The 22,490-nt window shown below is 40.6% G+C and overlaps 1 protein-coding gene, 1 non-coding gene and 2 pseudogenes across 2 annotated transcripts in view; 3 read left to right on the top strand and 1 right to left on the bottom strand.

Annotated features, from left to right (window-relative positions):
• Window positions 1-2,510, top strand: part of LHFPL1 (LHFPL tetraspan subfamily member 1) — a 30,129-nt gene extending 27,619 nt beyond the window's left edge. Inside the window, exon 3 of the mRNA XM_049767622.1 lies at window positions 2,329-2,510. Within this exon, the coding sequence (XP_049623579.1) occupies window positions 2,329-2,510 (182 nt within the window). The remainder of the gene's footprint in view (window positions 1-2,328) is intronic.
• A 7,737-nt stretch (window positions 2,511-10,247) lies between these two features.
• Window positions 10,248-10,577, bottom strand: LOC125999559 (developmental pluripotency-associated 5 protein-like; annotated as a pseudogene).
• A 369-nt stretch (window positions 10,578-10,946) lies between these two features.
• Window positions 10,947-20,109, top strand: LOC125999053 (YEATS domain-containing protein 4-like; annotated as a pseudogene).
• On the top strand, window positions 16,960-17,089 carry LOC125999840 (small nucleolar RNA SNORA51). Its single transcript, XR_007492304.1, has one exon. It is a non-coding gene; the product is annotated as a small nucleolar RNA SNORA51 (small nucleolar RNA).
• Window positions 20,110-22,490: the final 2,381 nt, after the last annotated feature.

Genomic DNA, 22,490 nt, shown 5'->3' on the forward strand with positions numbered 1-22,490 from the left:
AGGAACTGAGGGAAAGTTTTATTGATGAAATGAAGATTGTTATGACTTGTGAAGAATTATTCAAAATTCACTAGGCTAAGAGAATGAAGGTCATAGTATTTATTCCAGAAACAATATAATAATACTGTTGCTGGTTTTGTAAAATTTACTTAAAACTTAAGTCAGGTTTCAGTGAAGAAGATTACAAATTCATCCATCATATTTGGAGGTTGGAGTTACAGAAGTTGCTTGGGTGGCACTCACACCACTCTTAATGGGAATTTGTAGTTTTGCTAATCAAATGTTGAGATTGTGCACACAAGTATGTTCTCCAGCACTTTGAATCGCACCCATGGTCTCAAAATATATCCATCTTTGGAGATGGCCCCCCAAGCCAAGAACGATTTCTGAGTGCATAGCCAGGAGTGTCACTGGGTGAGGCCCAAACCTTCCCCACAAGAAAAAGAAATCTTCCTAGTGGTGGTAAGTTCTGATTACTGTTCTGAGAAAGATATAAATTGATTAATATGACGAAAATGTCTTGAAAGTAGAAAAACTATTTCTGAAGTGTGAACTTTGGGAATAATCTGGTCTGGCTGGAAAAACAAAGCAGTATAACTTGGAAAAATCATACATTTTTATATGAAACACTAATCAACTAATACTAAAAAGGCTCACTAAGCACCACATAAACAAAAATATGAAGTTTTACTCAACTATTCATCAGACTGTAGTGAATCGTAGCTTTCTTTCTTCAAGACCTTGAGGTGTTTATAGGTCACTTCATATCTTTTTTTGACTGTCCTATAAATTTGTATTACTGGGCATCTACCTAAATATAGGTAACTCAATTAATAATTTAATTATTATTTGATACTATAAATTTGTAATTTGGGGAGGCATTAACTTTTTCTGAGATAACTCTAAATAAAAACATATTTAACAGTAAGAATATACCGAATACACCTCATAAAATGGTAGGTGTTGAGAATAGTTTGAAGTAGTTTTTCTTTACCTTCCCATTTAAATTTAAGAAAGTTTTGTTGCTGTTGTGTTTCTTTTGTCAGTGCTTGTTTTCTTACCTTTCTTCTTTCAAATTACTAATTATAGCTTCAAGACGGACTCCTCCAAGCTTTCTTTTTTATTTTGCTTTTTTCTCTTTTTTCCACGAGAACCACAGAACTTGAGTCATTTTGTTCTGCCTCATAAATTGAGGACAAATAAAAGTGGATGGTACCAGGAGCAAACAGTCACATGACTGAGGACATAAAAAATAATCAGACTGAAATACCAAACCCAAAGCCAACAACAGAATCAAGATAACCCAATCTACAACAAGCTATACACAAAGGGGATGCATTACACTAGCAGTTTAGGGGGAAAAGGGGGGAAGTATGGGATAAATGCTGGGAATACAGGTGGAGGGAGGACAACACTGGTGGTGGGAATGGCCCCAATTCACTGTCACTATGTACCTTAAGTATAACTCTGAAAGACCTGTAATTCACATGGGTCACAATAAAAATTAATTAAACAAAGCCCTTAGGAATTGGCTTTGCATTCAATACATAGTTCCCAGCTGGATGTTGAAAGGCTTCATATAGAGACATTAAATAGAATTTAATAGATTTGATTTTATGTGTCAAATGTCCTGGTGATAAAGGATATTAGTCTTTGAAAACAGTATCCGTATTATATTGTAATGATTGGGCTAAAAACTATGCACATTTAGAGTCAAGATGAGTCAGGTTAATACCTAGACTACTGCTTTAGAGGTGCGATTTTTTAAAATGAATTTAAGCTATACATTGGCTCCTCATTTGTGTACAATGGAGATAATAAGAATGATTTTTAGAGGTGTAGACCTAGTAAGGGCTCGTGAGATGTACACTTACGTGACCCTGATCCTGGTTCAATCACTGTTACCACCTAAGGATGATCATGAGTAACTCCTGAGCACAGAGCCAAGAGGGAGGCCTGAACAACACCTGGTATGGACTACCCCCAAATGTCTAATTGACATACATTTATAGTTATTGAATTAAAATAATATGTATGCTCAAGGCATAGCACAATTTTGGACACATGATCAAATTTGTTTTGCCATTATTGTCATGGGAATCACTATAAATCTCACTACCTACATGCCTACATCATTCTGTTTCGGTTCTTCTTGAGACAGAATACTGTTCACGCTCTTGCTAAAGCAAGTACCAATAATCAACAAAGAAGGGAAGGAGGAAAAGGAAGCCAAGTTAAATTTACTGTTTATTACTGCAATATTAATATCCTCCAAAGAATATATGAGAAGACAATCCTATCCTCATGTCTCTGTTCCTATTTCTATAGGTACCTGTCAGCTTGGCTGGGCCTATTACTGTGCTGGAGGTGGAGCAGCTGCCGCCATGTTGATCTGTACCTGGCTTTCTTGTTTTGCTGGAAGAAATCCCAAGCCTGTCATGTTGGTGAAAAACATTATGAGGAACACCAATTCTTATGCTATGGAGCTTGACCACTGCCTCAAACCTTAAACTTGGCAGAATATTGGAGAGAGTGGTTAGGAAGAGGGAAGGAAATTTTTCAATGAGGCATTAAGGACTAGACCAGTTGCTACTGATCTGCTAGTTTAATCACCTACCATTTGTATGATTTTCAATTCATCGATCTTGTTTTGTTACGTTACTCGAGTCCATTTGATGAGTCCACAAATTATGCTGAGAAATTATGCATAAGAAATAATCTGAGAATAATCTATCAAAATGTTTACCTCGTTGACGAGGACCCACCAGCAGCTAAATCTCAAATAGGAAAAGGAATTTTCCTTGAAAAATTTCCTTGAAAAACAATGTTAGAATCAAGCAGTGAGCTAGTTTTTCAGTTCCTGTCTACCATTTCTTAAAAGCCAGGTTCATAACAATTCTTAAAGAGAGTCTAAAAGCTAGGGATGGAGTTTCCAACGCCATTCAAATGGCATCCTTGATATCATTTGTTGCCTTTGCCAAATATTCAGAGTTTTTCTTTCTTAGACCTTTCCATTCTGGCTGTAGTTTCCCCCTTCCGTATTCTCTGACTTTTATTTATGAAGAAACTTGATAGGAAGGTGATTTACAGTAGAAGGATGGAACACAAATCAATATTTCTTTCATTTGATCTAAAGCCCCTTCTTTGTTTGGTTTTAGGAGGTTTGTCAAAGTTAATTTTGTCATCTGCCTGGGTGACTAGCATTAAAATATGCTAAAATATTCTCCAATCTCTTACTGAAATATTCCTCAAAAATGATTTGCTGGAGCCAGTATCATTTGCACATTAAATAAACACAAATTCACATTACAATGATAAGGATATTCCTGCTGGCTTTATATGAAATTTCTATCAGAATTCATTTTTATTACGTTATTCAAGCTCTTGGATTACAAAATGGTTCATTGTTGGGTTTCCGTCACATAATGTACACCATCCTTCACCAGTGCACCCTTCCCGCCACAAATGTCTCCCTTTTCCCTCCCACCCCCGCCTGTCTCTAGTAGCGGCAATTTGCTTCTTTCTCTCTCACTCTCTGTCTCTCTCTCTTTTTTGACACCGTGGTTTTCACTATTGTTAATGGAGGGGCGCCTTAGGTTTTCCATGCTTTTTCCCATTATATACATTTTTAGCATGTGTAAGTTTCTGTGCTTATTTTAAAGATTGTTCATATAATACTTTTCCATGCTTCTGAGATATGTTAGATATGAATTAACAAAGCCTTGCTACGATCTAGGGTTGGTATATAAATATATTTTTAATTATGTGAACAATGATGCAAAGAAGGAGGTAAAGTTACAGTGGAAGGACAATTACCCAAAAACAGAGTTCTCAGAAGAAATCCCCCTGCTGACACCTTAATTTTGAACTTACAGTCAAAGAACATTAAGAAAAATAAAACAGAACCCTTGTACAATTACTTTGTCCCTCAAGACCCCAGATTGTAGTACATTATAACATTTCTTAGTGGTCCACAAAGCAATCTAAAGGCATAAAATTTATGTAACTCTTAAACTTGAAGGAATAGTAGTTTTTTTACATTTCCATGCACATGCATATTATTTCAAGTTGGCCCCAAAAGTGTAAGTGTTTTTTTTAAGGTTTAGAGTCAAAGGAGCACAGGAAAAACAGAGTTAGAGTGACAATTAACGTTTGCTTAAGCACACCAAAATATGGGGGACATGGAAAGGAAAAGCCTTGGCCTAAATACAAAGAAACCCTACCCCTGAGGTCTCCTGGCATAAGACCAAGTCTAGGCTCCAGGCAAACTAGATTGTCCAATCCAAGTCATTGTCTGTAGTGCCAATCCAGTTTTATTTTTCACATAGTCTCTATTGTTGGCATCAGGTTTCTGTATTAAAGATCCTGGAATCTGCACATCGTACATTGAAGTCAAGATGATGCGGAGCGTCCTCTAATTTCAACTCACAATTAAAGGGCAATGCAGAAAGCCCTGTCCAGTAAGCAGGTCATTGTTGTACTTAAGTCTTCTTGGTGTTAAGGGAAGACTCTTTTGAGTAGATCAATGTCAGAGCAGCAGTAGGGTCTTTAGGGTTGATATATTTTTAAGCACGAGAACTATCCCATCCTGCAGAATGGTGTAGGAGAAAGTGTTATTTTCTGGGGACAGAATATCCACCGATTTAGGCTGACTTTCTATTGTTCCATAACTTCAGCTTTCAGAATTATGGAGGGATTGCCCTAAAATGATCAGTTCATTGATTCCCAATACTTATAACTCCAGAATTTTTCAGGTATAGCTGTATGTGGAATGACAAAACGGACAAAATTCCAGTTTCATCATGACATATGTTCTACTACAGGCAGTCAGTGTTCTGACATCAACTCTTTATAGGCAAGTTTTCTCAAGCAATACTTTGTTGATGACATCATTTATCCCTTTAGTTGCTAAGTGGTGATACATTTATTGTGTATCTTATATACCAGATTTTGAGTACATATTGTTAATAAAGGATAAAGATATAGTTTTTTCCTGTAAAAGAGATAAATAAGGAGAAGAGAGAGTAAAGGAAATCAACAGGGTAACACAAAAGCAAACTAGAAGTAATGTAGTGCAGGAGTCAAGGGTCTAGGCTTCATTTTTCATATAGTGGAGGGTTGTGGATGTACATCTAAAACACAGAATCCATAATACTGAAATGAGAAGATCCGAACCACAACTGCCAAATGTAAAATTTGTAAAAGAGGCAGGTTTGGAAGGGGGCAGAGCATTCTCTGAAGTACCTCTGAACTAAGAGGGACAAAGTGAAAATATCACATCACCAACTATTCTTTGACTCATATGCTAAATGTCCCTTACACCTTGTTTCCTCAGAAGTATAAGCTTCCCTTACATTTATGGACCAGATACTTAAGTCCACTGTGAAAAAGCTTTAACCTAGAGAAGAGAGTGAAAAATGGGAGGCTAGCTCAAAAGCTCCATTAATGGTGGCATGGATATATGGGGAGAAGTAATTCTCATACACTGCAGGTAGAGTGCTGCTGGAGGAATGTTGACTTGTTCTAAATTTTTGGAAAACAATTTGGACAGTTCTCAAAAAAACAACTAAGCATTGAGTTTCCATATAATCCAGTAATAGACTTGTAGTCATATTCTCTAAGGGCTTGATAATCCTATTCAGGACAGTCATTGCAATTCCATTACAGAATTATTGACAATAGCCCAAATCTGGAAACAACCATGTTCAAGAACATATGACTGAATAAAGAAATTGTAATATATACAGAGTAGACTACTATTTGGTCATAAAAATATGAACTAATGGACAAATGCAGTAGCCTTATTTGCACAGATCCAGCTCCATAGACTAACTTTTTTCTTCAAATGGAAGTAAAACAAGCAGTGAAAAATTCTGGGTGCACATGCCAAGTACCTGAAAGCTTAAAATCTCGAAAGGAGAGGGCAGGCCAAGACCCCACTCTGGCAATGCCACATTGGAAGCTTCCATCCCCCATAATCGCTACTGTGTCTATGGCCCTGCTTCACCACTCTTCTAGGATTCTCTGCAGAGACACCCATTTGACTAAACTGTGCATATACCGGTATTTAAGTTGATATCACCAGGACCTATTTTGGACTGAGTGTGGGCACCTTACTCCTGCATTCTCCTACTTCTGGGAGACCTGGCAGTTGAGACTATGCCTTACAACAGCCATAGTGTCAGTATTAGTGCTTTGAATTCCCGATAACTTTAATTGTTAGATGCTGTCATCTCCATAGGAACATAGCAGTTCAGATACCAATGTTTAGGTTAGGTCACTTAATGTGCAGAAAAACAACCACAGAATTGTCAGCTAGCAACAAGTGGTTACCAAATCCTCTGTCACTGTCTTAATGACCTCATTGGAGATAAAATCATTTTCACAAATATACTTGTCACTGTATTTATTCATCTTTTAAAAAGTCTTTCTTCTCTTTTTATTTTTATATTTTTCCTTTCAAATCTATTTTAATGACTTGGCTCTCACTTACCTGACAACAAATATGTTATGATCAACTATGTCAACTCTGTGATGCATGCTCTTTAAATAAAGTAAAAACAAAGATGAATTAATGCAATTTTCTGCTTCTTGGATCTATTTGAAGGGTATTGAGTTGTCTGAAGTCAGCCAGATAGAAACAGGTAAGACACGTGCCCTTTTATAGGTATGATATAATGAAGCGTAGTAGGGAGATAACAAATGAACAGAGACGCAGAGCCACAAACTCGTCCATGGACAGGAGCGCACTATGACAGAGAGAGATGGTTCAAGTAGAAGGACGAGTTCAGGAATGATCTGGGAAGGGAGGCCCTGGGGACAGTGGAAGTGTGAAACAGACACACTTTTGCAGTGTATGGTTTTATAACGTTGTATACATGAAATCCTACTATTGCCAGTATTACAAAATTGTAAAACAGAGCAACTAAAATAAAAATCGAATTATATACCCATTTGGAGAACGATGGACAAAATGAGGTACTCATCGAGAATAATCTGCTTTTGCATAAAGGAAAATTTGATATAAATATTACCCTTTTCACTTGTTCAGAAATCAGACCCTAGGAGGTTGATAGGCAAAAAGAAATATAGCCCTTTGTTAAATTTGAATTTCCATTCTTCACTGTCTGTATCTGGTTAATTTTTTCTCAAGTCTTAGTTTTTGGATAGGTAACTGACTAGATCTTTTTCTCTAGGACCTGGATAAATTTCTTGGAATCTCAGCCTTGAAGTTGAGAATTGAATGAGAGCAATGACCTCAAAAACTAATTTGTCCCCTGTCTGTATATCTTTTGCTTTTCTGTGTGAACAGAGAATGCCTGACTGTTATTTTCTAATAGTCAGAACCCTTATCTTAAAGGCAGTGTAAAAGATGAAAGAGAATTCATTCCGCAATCAGCTCTTCCCATGTTTCTTGAAATACTATTGGTTCACATAGTTATGTATATTTCAAGAAAGCCTTTTAACAACCGTTCAAAGTTGTCTTGTCATAGCATGCCTTTTACAAGACTACCATTATGCTACTACTACTACTGTATTAGACATTTCCGATTATATGTGTCCATTATCCTCACCCCTCTGGCATTCTATTATATATTTTTAATTATTAAGATAATCATTGTAACCACTGTGATTTACAAAGCTTTACATAGTTGGTTTCAGACAGTTTTCCTTCCTTCGTCCTCCCTTCCTTCCTTCTTCCCTCCCTCCCTTCCTCCCTCCCTCCCTCCCTTCCTCTTTCCCTTTTTTCCTCCCTCCCTCCATCCGTCCCTCCCTCCCTCTCTTCACCCTTTCACTATCCTGAAGTATGGCGACTCTATTGTGTGCATCATATTGTCCACTGTAATTCATTGTTTATGCACTTCATAATTGGATTTGTGTCCTCACAACATGAATTATTACCTAGTTATGGTGTGCCTATTAGGTCCATTATGACATAAGAATCCTGAATTTTCACTACACTCTCATGCACAAGCTACACATTATGACTTCACACCCATGCATTATGACATCAAGTTGGTGCATTTTCCAACTTTCCTCTTTTGCTCCCTTCCTTCCTCCCATCTGTCTCTTTGTCCTTTCTTTGTTTCTTTCCTTCATTTGCTCTTTTTCTGTCTCTTGAGGAGAAGGAGTGCAGGGGGGGTGGAAAGAGGAGGAGGAGAAGGGGGAAAGGAAGAAGAGGAAGGGGAGGAGAAGGGAGAGAACGAGGAGGAACAAGATGGGGAGGGGCACTCAGGGGGACACCTGAGGCGCTTTTCTTGGAGACCTTTCCTGGCAGGTTCCACCCAGATGTGCGCTAGCGCCAGGGAGCGATGGCAGAGTCCATTGTGACCTGGAGCTCAGAGGAGAGAATAGACTGGCCAGTGGGTGACAACTCCAGGGCCTCAAGTCCGCGGGGACCCACAGAGTACACCACATCCTCCCCGCCAAATTGGGAGATTTCGTCCACTAGATCCTGGCACCAGACCGCCTCTCCAGGGAAGACCACCTCCCGCTTCCTAAAGTCAACGTCTGTTGACCACATGCCAGGCTGGCGGGAGAAGCAAGATTCGCAGTAAGCAGGCACTGAGCATCCGGGACACCCACAGCTACCGTGGTCCCGAAAGTGCAGAGCGCGCATTCCTGCTCCCGTAGCGCCTGTGCACTGTGCGCTTGCACCCCTGACTAGACTTCCGAACCGCAGCCTCTGTGGTCCCGGAAGTGCTGAGTGCGCATGCGCCGTGGTCCCGGAAGTACAGAGCGTGCATGCATGGTCCCCTAGCGCCTGCGCATTGTGCACCACAGCCTTTTGCCTGCATCCCTGACTACACTTCCGGACCGCAGCCGCATTGATCCCGGAAGTTCAGAGTGCGCATGCGCCGTGGTCCCGGAAGTGCAGAGTGAGCAGGCGCCGTGGTCCCGAAAGTACAGACTGTGCATGCGTGCTCCAGTCCTGCCGCTGCCATTTCCTGAAAAACTCCCTCGCCGTGGCTGCCCGGAGGGTCCAAGGTCCTCGAGCTTCGTCGGCCCCAGACTGCCCGCCTCGGCGCCTCCACTCCCGGCTGCAGGAACCCTCCGCGGAGCTGCATGCACGACGCGGGGCGTGGGAGGGGCCCCGTGTCTTTTTTGGCAGCGCCCTGGCTTCTTCCTCAGGCACATGTTCCAGAGAATGGCCGAGTTCGGGCCTGACTCCCGGGGAGAATGAATGAAGGTCAGTGCGTGGGCGGCGCGGGAGCCATCAGGACCCCGTTCGATCCCCGGACCCCCTAATAGTCGCTCCTGGCTTTTCCCACGTGACCCTCTCGGCCTGCTGCCCGTCTAGACTTTGCCAGACTGGACTTCGCCTGACTAGATTTCCAGGTCCTCCAGCATTGCCCGCCTGCGTCAGCGCCTCCATTCCCGGCTTCTCTGATTTCACACCGATGAGCTCAGTTTAGGCTGGGAGTGGTAGTATGGTGCAGTGGGCAGGTCGGTGGCCCTGCACGTAGCCCACCGTGTTCCGTCCTCTGCACCCCATATTGGTCACCTGAGCACCCTACTGAAAAAGCAAGAAACGTGTTTGTTGTTGCTGTTGTTGCCGTTGTTGTCGGGGTGCAGACGAACCCGAGGGGCTTGAGTTGGTTGACTCCCTCCCATTCATCGTTTTTCTGGTTTTGGGGCCACACCCAGGGATGCTCAGGGGTTGCACCTCGTGGTACTTGGGGAATCTATGGGATGCTGGAATCTAAACCCTGTGGGCCACTTGCAAGGCAAAGGCCTAACATGCTGTGCTAAGCGTTGGGCCCTCACATTGATTTTTGGGGGGCATTTGGGCCACACCTGGTGACACTCAGGGGTTACTCCTATCTATGCGTTCAAATATCGCCCCTGGCTTGGGGGACCATATGGGCACCAGGAGATTAAACCCTGGTCCATCCTAGGTTACTTTGTGCAAGACAAATGCCCTACTGCTTGTGCCACTGCTAAGGTCCCTTCCATTGATTTTTAATGCAGTAACAACTGGCTCTTTCTAAGTTTCTGGGGAGGATTAATATTTTCCCAACAACCTTGTTAATCTAAACATTTTTAGGTATATAAAATTTTATTTTTTAATTTGCAACCTTTGGGAGAAAAGCTACAGTGTGACACATGTGACAAAGACAGAGATGCCGAAACAGAACATTCTCTGATCAGGCCACAGCAGTTTCAAGCAGGCCAGATCCCCTCCAACTCTGCCCACAGTCTGCTATTCACATGCTGCTCCTGGATCCGCTGCGAGCAACCTGGCTTCACTTTTTAAAGGGGCCTAATTCGAGAGTCTGCATGGCTTCCTCTGATCTCAGCATCCCTCTCTCTTGACACTGGCGGTTGCACTCGGTAAGCGATTACAGCAACCACTTGGTCGGAAGCTTGTACAGTTAGGAGCCATAAATTGCCTCTTCAGTGAGGTCAGTGAGGTCCAGAACCTTCAACTCGAGCATGACTTTGCTCACTTGGTCAAAGTAGGCGAAGATGGCTTCCAGCAGCCGCATCTGGAACTGGAACACCTCAGGGTCTCTCAGGTCTTCGGAAACCTTCACCCATGGCGCGATGTCCTTCCTTTGTGGCAGCGTCCCCATCGGCAGGGCCTCAAAACCAACCGTGTCACTCTGTGGTGGCCTGGAACTGCTCTCAGCAATTTTTAGAAAAATTATCTTGGGTCTATAATACCTGCAGAAAAGCCAGAGGGTCCGAGAGCTACCTGGATCACCAAGAGTCAGAAGCCTGTTCTCAAGACAATGCGTGGCCCTGGGTACTGGAGTTGTGAAGGTGCAGCCCCATCTTTCCTCGTCTATTATTCTGAAAGAGCAGAAGAATTGCAGTTTGCAGGATTCCCTGGCTGAGACCCAGGGTTTTTAGTACCCTGGTCTTTAGCACCACAGAGCAGCCGCTCAACCGCCGGAGAGAAAAATATTTCCTCCAGATGCGCCTGAGCCCGCAGGGACCCCATGACCCGTTCCAGGTCACAGAAAAGCTGTGGAAAGGTATACCCAACATTTTGGGTCCCTAAGTTTAATTGAACTTAATTATATCTACAGTTTGTTCTATAAAATCAATTATAGAGTTTTTGGTTTAAAAATGATTAGGTGTAGACTATGTATGAAAAAGCAAAATTGGATAGAGCATATGTGTAGAATAAAACATAATGCAATATAAGTGAATTATATGTATGTATGTATGTCCTACTTTATTATGAATTGTGACATAATTTTCAGGCTTCCTATGCTTTATTTTTTCCTTGTTTTTTTTTTTTTTAGGGGGTTCATAGACACATTTAGTAATGTTCAGGGATACTTCTAGCTCTGGGCATAGGAATCACTCCTGGTAGGGATAAAATATGGGTTGATCACTTTCAAGTCCAGGCAACCCTATTTATGTACTATTATACTCCAGCCCCTGTGTTTTTTTTTTCTTTTAAAACTGTAAATGCCACATAATTAAAGGCAGGTATATTGTGTAAAATTAGGTACATATACTCAATGTATTTTATTTTCTCCAAGTTTTATGCATATTTAATTTCTCTCTGTTTTAGGATATGTCAGTTTATGTGAAGAAAATTCAATTTAAATTGCATGAAAGTTATGGCGATTTTTAAAGAGGTATAGTACAGTGTTTCTTATTTATAACAAAAAATTTAAGGGATCTAGAACACTAGTCATTTACAATGATTTTACTTTATGCTCTCTTCAGTTGTTACTGAACCACATTTTGAAATTACTGAAGCAGGATGGGGTGAATTTGAAATAACCGTCGAAATATTTTTCCGTCATCCCAATGAAAGACCTGTGAGTAATGTTAATCTTTTGAAGATCTATAGTATTCAGTACTTGTGAAAATGTAACAGTAAGTAATAGTCTGGTACATGTTGACGTTTCTTTTTTTTTGGTTTTTGGTTTTTGGTCACAGCCAGTGATGGCTCAGGATTTACTCCTCACTATGTGCTCAGAAATCGCTGCTAGCTTGGGGCCATATGGGACGCCGGGGGATCGAACTGTGGTCTATCCTAGGTTAGTCACATGCAAGCCTATCACTTGCACCAACGCTCTGCCCCCACATGTTGACATTTTATTCAGACATACTTTGTGTAAAGTTATGACATGATGTTTCTTGCCTTAAATGAATAAATTTGTCCGTTTTAAGTGATGTGCCTTTTATAAACTCAATACAAAAACAGATATAATTTGAGCACTATTGGAAAAAAATACAAGGAAATCTTATTACAGCAAGAAAACATGTAAAAGTTATTACTTTCATTTGTTTTCTACTAATAAGTTGAATCTACAAACTCTGTCATATGGCAATATTCAGTTGTTTTGTTTTTGGTGTCAACCCGAACTGTGCTACTCCTGTTGGGTTTGGCTGTGGGCTGCTGTGCCTCAAAGAAACTAAAGTACAGGATTTGGGAAATTGGTCACAATTGTCTTTGCCAGAGCACCAACATCTCTTCTATTTCTACTTCACAGGTAACCCTGTATCATTTAGTGAAGCTGCTTCCATCAGATAGCAATGGAATGCTAGGGGAACACAAGGTGGTTTCTGAGTTCTACGATGAAGTGGTAAGTAGATACCATAAGAATTTGAGTGTCTTTTCAGTTACAGAACTCTGAAGTTGTTTGACTTTTTTTTTAAAATTCTGTCCTACTAGGTATTTCAAGATCCTGCACCAAAGATGCAGCGTTATTGACAACATCTCGTCAGCTTACATCAGGTGCCTATTAGCATGAAACAGGCTGTAAGTGCCATGAATTCTTAATTTCTACTGAAAAAATGCTTTATGATGTAGTAGCATAAGAATTGTATGTTTAGCGGTAACTAATATTTTCAATAATATATTGAAGTAAATTTTAGCTAAAATTTAATACATCTATTTTGGAATTCGGAAAAGGATATTTGAAATTGTTTTCAAAGGAGACCTCATTTTAGAAAGGTAAAAGATAACCAGCCTCTCAAATTCTCTAACATTCTTTTGTCTTTTATTCCTCTATTATATTTAAGCATAGCTTTTTGTTCATCTTAGTTATTAACCTTTTCCAGTCATTTTCTGTTTTCTGGTCTTTGTTAACAAAAGTTTTTTGATGAATTTTATAAGATATAATAATGTTTGTAGATGATGAGCAAGTCTGTCCTTTTTCTAGTTGAGATTATTTCTATAGTATCAAATTCATACAGGAATGGTAGATATCAAAGCGACAGACTGTTAATCCTGATAAAGCTTCCTCTGACTGACATCACCTCTGAATTCCCTACATATCCCCCATGCAGCTACTGCCAACCGTCTCTTTAGCATTCCAGGTGGAACCTATTTGTCACTGACCATTGTAGTTTCTCTTTAGTAGTTTTGTGATCTCTCATTCACTTGTTGTGTACCAGGCGTATGTTTCTGAGGACAGAGTAGTGTCCAAATCAGACAAAAAGTCGTCCCTGGAGGCTAAAGAGTTCACACAGGGATGAAGGGATTTATCTTGGATGCCACCAGCCCTGGTTCAAATTCCTGACATCACATATGGCCTCTTAAGCCCTGCCAGTGTTCACTCCTGAGCACACAGCCAGAAATAGCCCTTGAGCACCCAAATGGAGGACCCCAAGCCTCATACTCCTCTCCTAAATTTCCTGTCCTCATGAAAGAAACTTACTATTTAAAGAAACTTGTCATTATATAGAAAAAAGCATAAGGTAGTGAGGGAATAAGAAAATTAATGAGGAGAGGAAACATCTTTCAGGGAGGAGATGGACTTTTAAATATCTGGTTAGACTGCTGCTTGAAATGGTGGCATTTGAGCAAATGCTTAATGGAGTGAGCCCAGTGCTCACCTGAAGGAAAGGTGTTACCTGTAGGAAGAGCCCTCCAGGAAGAGTTCGCCTTGCTGAGTAGTCAGGAGGCCAGTCAACACTCCAGTAGAATGAACAAGGAAGGCACTGAGCATTAGAAGTGACAGAAGAGAAGTGAATAGGTGGTAGGCCCTTTGTTTTGGAGGTGCACCTGGCTGTTCTCAGAGCTTGCCCCTGGATCTGCTCAGAAATCCCTACTGCCTTACTTTTGTACTATCTTCATGGCCCAGAAACAGATCATATAAGGAGTTATGGGTAACTGTGCCAACTTCAGATTATTAAACTGAAGGTGTTATGAAGTTTCTTTTGGATTTTGAAAATAAAGGTGACACTAGAAGACTAATGTTTTCAAAAAGGTCACTTATCCTAGCTTTTACTGAAAAGCGGCTATAAAGCAGAAAGAATAAAATTAGTTCAAATCCAGTCATTTAGATAATGGTAGAATTGGAAGTAACCAAAATGATAGCAATAGGGGCAATGAGAGGTAGTTGGATTTTGATTCTATTTTGAAGATCGAAAGAGCGGGTTTTTCAGGATAATCAAGCGGCTTGAAAAATACTGTGACTTTTTTGTGTTTGTTGTGTTTTGTTTTGGGGCCATATCCAGCTGCACTCAGGTGCTATTTCTGGCTCTGCTCTCTGAAATAAAGCCTGGTAGACTCGGCTGACCAAATGGGTGGCTGGAGATTGAACCTGGATCTGCTGTCTTCAAGACAAAGGCCTTACCTGCTATGTGATCACTCCAGCCCATAAAAGTATTGCTTTTCATAGAGGTGGTGAAATTCTGAGATGCAGGTTTGGGAAATATTAGTACAGTTTTAAACAGATTGGATAGAGGATGCCCCTAATAGTTAAGATAGTAAGAAGGGTATCCATTGTACTAAGACTTTATTAATTGCAGAAAAGTATGGGTTCAAGATTTTATATATATATATATATATATATATATATATATATATATATATATATATACACATATACATATATGGAGAAGTGTATAAAGATGAATTTATAAATTGTGACACAATGTGGTACTAATGGAATACGTGCGAAGGCAGACAAACACTGACTCTGGATACTGTTAACATTTTTCAGTTGAGGTGACTATAAATAAAGAAATGTGGGAAGAACCACGACTATGAAGAAAAAAATGAGGTATATGCATGCCCTATAAAAGTTGAAGAAAAATTATTATAATTATTATTATTATTATTATTATCATCATTATTATTTGGTTTTTGGGCCACACCTAGTGTTGCTCAGGGGTTACTCCTGGCTACGCTCTCAGAAATCGCTCTCAGAAACCGCTACTGGCTCTGGCGACATGAGTCAGCTGCATGTGAGACAAAAGCCCTACCGCTGTTCTACTGCTCCTGCCCCAATACATAATTTTTATAGAAAATAAGCCAAGGGATCAGGAGCGGTCGCACAGTGCTAGGGTGTTTGCCTTGCACTCCCCAAGCCCAGGACGGACCTCAGTTACATTTCTGGCATCCCATATGATCCCTATGCCCGCCAGGAACGACTTGAGTGCAGAGCCAGGAGTAACCCCTGAGCAACACCAGGTTTAACCCCCAAAAGAAGAACGAAAATAAGCGATGGATTAATGTGCTTTTTGAAAACCCTAGCATAGGTTTAAATAAAGGCCCAGTTAATAAATTAACAAAACTAAGATCAAATACTGAGTCAGAGCAATAGCATAGTAGGTAGGACATTTGCTTTGCACGGAGCTGACCCAGTTTTAATCCTCGACATCCTATGGTTACCTGAGCCTATTTGCCAGGTGTAACTACTTTTGATTGTCACCCAAAAACAAAAACAAACACACACACAAACAAAAAGCCAAAAGAAAGAATGACTAATAAAGTCGGAAGATGGGGAGACACTTGACCCAACAATAATTTTAAAAATATAAACCAAGTTCAATGGGTGCCCTTGATTGTGTTGGATCAGCAAGAGGAGTTTGTAAGTGTTACGTGGATAAAGGGAACCTCAAATTCTTGTGCCTTGTTTGTGTCAGAAGATACTCCTTTAGTCTCCCAGTAAAGCAATTCATGGATTTTGATCCAAGTCCTCAAAAAAATGAGTATACTTTTTCGTAATGGAGGGTGTTGCATTCAGTCAGTATTTGGGATTCTCGAAATAGGAAATTTGTTGAGTGCTTCCTGTTTGTATTCTGCTAGCTCTGTCTTTGCATGAACTCATCTTAATCCTCAATAGCTTGTACTCTAGACAGACTTTCTACATCCCTCATTCAGTCACATTTTGTTATGACAGTACTCAGTGTAATTATTTCTGTGACTGTACTAAACAATCCCCGTGGTGAGCTCATGTCGGAAGCTGGACCCACCAGTCCTCCTCTATTTTGTCTCTGAGAATCATTACATAAATGGTTTTCATTTTCTCAAAACCCATAGATACCATTGTGTTTATCTCTTTCCTTCTGACTTATTTCACTCAGCATAATAGATTCCATATACATCCACGTATAGGAAAATTTCATGACTTCACCTCTTATGACAGCTGCATAATATTCCATTTTATATGTGCACCAGAGTTTCTTTAGCCATTCGTCTATTGAGGGGCACCTAGGCTGTTTCCAGAGTCTGGCTATTGTAAACAGTGCTGCAGTGAATATAGGTGTGAGAAAGGGATGTTTGTATTGTACTTTTGTGTTCCTAGGATATATCCCTAGGAGTGGTATAGCTGGATCGTATGGGAGCTCAACTTCCAGCTTTTGGAGAAATCATCTCCATATCACTTTCCACAAAGGTTGGACTAGGCGGCATTCCCACCAGCAGTGAATAAGAGTTCCTTTCTCTCAACGTTCCCACCAGCACTACTTGTTCTCATTCTTTCTGATGTGTGCCAATCTCTGTGGCATGAGATGGTACCTCATAGTTGTTTTGATTTGCAACTCCCTTATGATTAATGATGTGGAGCAATTTTTCATGTGTCCTTTAGCCATTTGTATTTATTTTTTGTCAAATTGTCTGTTCAGTTCTTCTCCCCATTTTTTGATGGGGTTGGATGTGGGGAGGAAGGACAGTTGGGATATTGGTGATGGGAAGGTTGCACTGGTGAAGGTTTTTTTTTCACATATATAAAAATCATAAAAGAAAAGAAATTATAAGGCCTCTCAATTCTTACCACAGGCTGTGTTCTTTACACTGACTTTATAGAGAGAGGAGGTACGGTAAATGTTCCCCATATACACCTCAAACCAGGTTCTTTGCCTGGTCTGTATTGTCAATGGGGGGTGGGGAACGAAAAAAATCCTCAATAGCTTTTTGGATAATGCACGTAGAAAAGAATAAAGAGTGGCCAGATTAAAAGAAAAGAAAATAAAAAGAAAATAAAAGAAAAGAATAAAGAGTGTTGCTTCGAATCCTGGCATCCCATATTGTCCCCCGAGCCTGCCAAGAGTAATTTCTGAGCTTTGGGCCAAGAGTAACCCCTGAGTGTTGCTGGATGTGAACCAAAAAGAAACAAACAAACAAACAAACAAAACAAAGAATACGGAGAGTAGTCATGCTTGGCTCAGGGTCCAAGCAGCCGTTCCTTTCCTCTTTGTGAATCCCATCCATGCCCTGAGATCTCCTGAAAACCTCGTGGCACCTTTAGGCATGTTTCTGTTCTTTCCTATCTCTATGCCTCAGTGTCTGATCAAAAGTGCTTATCACTTAGGTTTTGTCTTGCACTGGGTGTGGAAATTGAGTAAAGAAGGAATAGATTTTTCTAAACAGTTGGTGCAGCATTGCTGGATGATGGTCCCTAGAGCCACGTTACCCACCCCAGAAAAATCATGGTACATGTATGCCATGAAAACTAAACAGATGTAAGCCCTGAAAACTATTATATCACAAATTACTGGTTTCTGTGGTACATAAGATACATATATTAAAGAGCTCATGCACACCAATAAGAACAGAAAAAAACGAAAATAGAGGCCGGAGCGATTGTGCAGGGGTAGGACATTTGTCTTGCATGCGACTGACCCAGGATGGACCTGGGCTCAATCCCCTGCATCCCATATGGTCCCCTGAGCCAGGAGCGATTTCTGAGCTCAGGCTAGGAGTAACCCGAGTGCCCTCTGGTGTGGCCCAAAAACCAAATTGAAAAACAGAGTGAGAGATTAAAGGAGGTGTAGAGATAGAAAGCATTCGACTAATTAATATTCAGTAACGTATTATAACATAATCAAGTATTTCTGATGTTGAAGGTGTGTATTTTTGTCTGTTTTGTTTCTAATATCAAACAATGCTTATTTCAATTGAAATACCACAGTCATCTTATCAAAGAACGCCAGTGCCTAAATGGCGAGTCCATTAGATGGCGCTGTTGGGCGAGAGTGCATTCTTCTGTTTGTCAAACCCAATGCTGCTCTAAATGGAGTATTTAAAAGATGGGTTCTATTTTGCAGTAATGATGTTTTCTTTAGCAATTTACCAAGGAGCTTTTTTAATAACAATATTTTAGTTTTTGTTTGATGTTTGATCATCATAAGTTAATAAGATTCTTGATGTACTAGGCAGTGTATACTTTATATACATTAAGCCACTTACATCCTCGTTAGTATATATTTCTACTAACATCTCCATTTTAGAAATACATTTTAGAGATAGAAATAGCTTAAGGGCAGGAGTGATCGCACAGCGGAGTAGGTGCCTGCCTTGCACATGGCTGACCCGAGTTCGATTCCTGGCATCCCATATGGTCACCTAAGCACCACCAAGGAATGACCCGAGTGCTGTCAGGAGTGATCCAGAAACCAAATATATTAAACTAGCTTAAAATAATGTTACTAGAAATACTGACTTCATTTTTAAAGTTTGATTTTTTTTTATTTTATCTGCCCATAAATTTAAAAAAAATTAATGATTATGTGATTTAAAATTATTTTCATTTTGGTATTTTGTTTAAGAATAGATTTAACGCCCTTCCTTCCTCCCTCCCTCCCTCCTCCCTTCGTCCCTCCCTCCCTCCCTCCCTCCCTGAGGCTTAAGTGCTGGTCTGTGGGGAAACATGGTGGAGTCACATCTCCTGCTCCCTAGGGCTTGTGATTAAGGGGTTGGGATTCTTGCTTGTGTGAGGAAATGCAGACACCAGGGTCTTGACCACTGGGGAGAAGAGTCAACGTTGTGCAGTATCCTAGGAGGTAGAGTGCTGGTGGAAAACTGAGAGCTGTCGCCCCAAGAAGCCTTCTTCAGAGCTTTATAGTCCATTTGGCAGAGGGCTCAGCAGCTCTTCTTGAGCCAGGACACTGGGACAGACAGGAGCAGAGGTTTGTTGGGGAGAAGCATTATTTGGTCTCGCATCTCTCTTCCGGGCATATTCTGTCTTTTCCTTGATAGCCTGGCTTTTATTTTATGTTTTTCTGGCCACACCCAGTGGTGTTCAGGGGTTACTGCTGGCTCTGTGTTCAGAAATCACTCCTGGCAGTGTCAGGGGACTATATGAGATGCCAGGGGTAGGCTGCACGCAAGGCAAATGCCCTGTTCATTGTGCTGTTGCTCCAGACCCCAGTTACTTTTGGAATGTATCTTGTTATTTCTGTAAGGCAAATAGGAGTGAAATTGTTTATTTTATTTATTTATTAATTAATAAATATTTATTTAAAAAAGAATAGATTTAACAATATCATAGATAGTTTAATGTCTCTGAATTGTGCACCTCCTTGTTTCTAAATTACTAAGTATATGAAGAAAAATGAAATGTTCATTGAATCTTAAATTAAAACATTAGTGCCCAGAATTTCTTATTTCGTATCACACGTGGTGTGATCCGGGGTTATTCCTGGCTCTGCGCTCAGGAATCACTCCTGGCAGGCGCGGGGGACTATCTGGGATGCTAGCGATCAAACCTGGGTCGTCAGTGTGCAAGTAAATGTCCTTCCCGCTGCGCTATTTCTTCGGCCCTCAGAATTTCCTTCTTAGTTCTAGAAACTATTTTTATCCTCTCTTGGGAGTTCAGACTTTCTTACTCACTATCCTGTGTGTAATGTTATGTATCTTAAGTTACTCACATTTCATCATAGAAAAGAAGCCTGAAAGAATGGCATACTTATTACTCTAGTCTATGACATAAGCTACACATGTGGGAGAAGTGAAATAATTCCTTAAAAGTATTTTCCTTAGCTGCAGAACTTGAAGTGAAAACCAGAGATAAATTAGAAGCTGCCAAAAAAAAGGCAAGCCTTGAAATTGCAGAACTTAAGGAGCAATTAAAAGCAAGCCAGGAAAGTATAAATTGTTTACAAATGAAATTAGAAATGATCAGATAAATGAGATATCCAGAATTCTGAAGAGAATTTCATTATCAGATGATTGGAAATTAAGTGAATTTTTTTTATCTTTTTGTTTGTTTGCTTAGGGGTCTCACCAGGGGGCATTCAAGGGTTCTTCCAAGTTCTGCATTCAGAAGGTGCTCCTGGCAGGCTCAGAGGACCATTGGGGACGTCGGGATTCCAACCTCGGTCTGTGTCGGGTCAGCCACATTTAAGGCATTCAACCTACCCATTACACCATAGTCACTCTAAGAATAAAGTGAATTTTAGAGGAGAAATGGACTTTTAAGGGGTCACACCGGGGGGAATTCAGGGGTTCCTCCAGGTTCTGCATTCAGAAGGCGCTCCTGGCAGGCTCAGAGGACCATCAGGAACGTCGGGATTCCTACCTCGGTCTGTGTAAGGTCAGCCGCATTCAAGGCATTTGTCCTACTCATTACACACCATAGTCACTCTAAGAAGAAAGTGAATTTTAAAGGAGAAATGGACTTTAAAGAGTATAATGTTGCTTAGAAAAACTGCATATATAGTTGTTGATCGATTTCTCTCAGCAGTAGGGTCAAAGTGTTTGTAAGTTTTAAGTACTCTTTCAAGAAAAATGTGTGTGTAATAAATGAAAGCCATTATTGACCTATTCTTAGCTAATTCCCTGATGTTAAGCACAGTTCGAAATTTTTTTTTGTTTTCAGAATGTACTTTATACAAAATAACCAGTTCACATGGAAATAAATCTACACACTTCCAGGGATCAAAGCTTTTTAAAAAAGTTCTTTTACAATATTATCCAATACACAATATAGAACTAACTATTGAGGTAAGTGTCGCTCTCAGTGAAACAGGGAGTCAGCAGAACATGACAAAATACACAGGATATAAAAATAAATAGTATTCCCTTTTCCAGTACCGGCCAGGAAAGTTTACACAGCTTTTGCAGCAGGAGCAAATAATCCCTGACTCCATTCTGGAGACAGGTGGAACCTGTCCTGGGCTTCTGGGAGCTGTGTGCAAGGCAAGAGTGAGGTAATTAGGTGTTTTTAACCTAATAGTTGAGAGTTCCTGAAGCAAAGGTAGCCAGAAGACTTTTCCTCTAAATCTGTTTACCAAAGTCTTAAAGAGCAGAGCCTAGTAAACACTAGGCTGGAGACAAAGCCGGAGTCATAGTTAGAATGACAGATTCTATACAAAATATTCCCTAAAGCTGTTTTGCCAATGATAACTATAAGTACAGTACAGTGTCCTCTGGTTGCACATAGGGGTCAGAGTACAATCACCAGCTCAAGAAAGGGGAAGCAGCTTTCCCCTCCTGTGGCAAGTTAGATACTCATTATCTGAATATATGTGAGCTCAAGGAATAAAGGCTTCTGTCAAACCAGCCAAAATCCTAAGTAGCTTTGATGACGATGTTGAGCAGAGGGCAAGAGCATCACAACCCTGAAATCTCCATGGTGGTAAACTTAATTCATAAACACAGGGACAAATTTCCACCATCGGATTTATCACCATCTGGGAAGGGGTGAATGGACAGGCTCAGGGGAGATGATAATCAACTGTACCTAGAAAAACACTTTGGGGGAAATTCTAAACAGGTGTTTTCTGCTTGACTATTGGGCCACATCTATCAGTTTAAGAGGCTATTCCTGGTGAACTTTACCTCTGCACTCTCCCTCGAACCCTCAAACCAGGTCTTAAAATCACTGCATGATTTACAGTGTTGAACTTCTTTTAAAAACATTGTAGATGGGACGGAATAGATGGCAGTGTGTGGGTGTCTGCGCTGCACATGGCTGAACTGGGTTCAATCTCAGAACCCCATAGGGTACTCTAGGCTCCATCCAGGGCTGATCTGATGATGGAACCAGGAGTAAACTAAAACAAATGCCTGGACTCTTGCCTGCAGTTCTGTGTCTCCAGGTGCTGGGTTTTGGTATTCTGGATTGCATTTAGCCATCTTCGACTCCAGTATAAATAATATAGCAGATGAATACCACAGGACAATGATAACAGAGGGTTAGTGCCAAGAGTTAAAGACAAGATTTAATTTGAACTGAGAGGTTCAGGGAGACAGTAGAGGGGGTCAGGCATGGAGTCAATCCCAATCTGATTCTTGCAAACACGTAAGGTTTCCAGAGTACCTCTAGGGATCCAGAATGATGGCTGCAGTCAGGTGTAAGCCCAAACTAGAGAAACAAAACAGAAAACTGAGGGGGCACAAACTAGGTTTTTCTTTAAAACCACAGGAACTACTCCAGGTGGTGCTCAGTTCCTTATTGGATGCTGAGGACCAAACGTGGGCAGTTGTACGTATGTTAAGCACCCAATCCACTGTACTTATGGAGTACTTTCGTCTTACAGAAACAGGTTAGCTAGGACCTTAAATA

Source organism: Suncus etruscus, chromosome X, assembly GCF_024139225.1.
Source record: "Suncus etruscus isolate mSunEtr1 chromosome X, mSunEtr1.pri.cur, whole genome shotgun sequence".
Classification (NCBI taxonomy): domain Eukaryota; kingdom Metazoa; phylum Chordata; class Mammalia; order Eulipotyphla; family Soricidae; genus Suncus; species Suncus etruscus.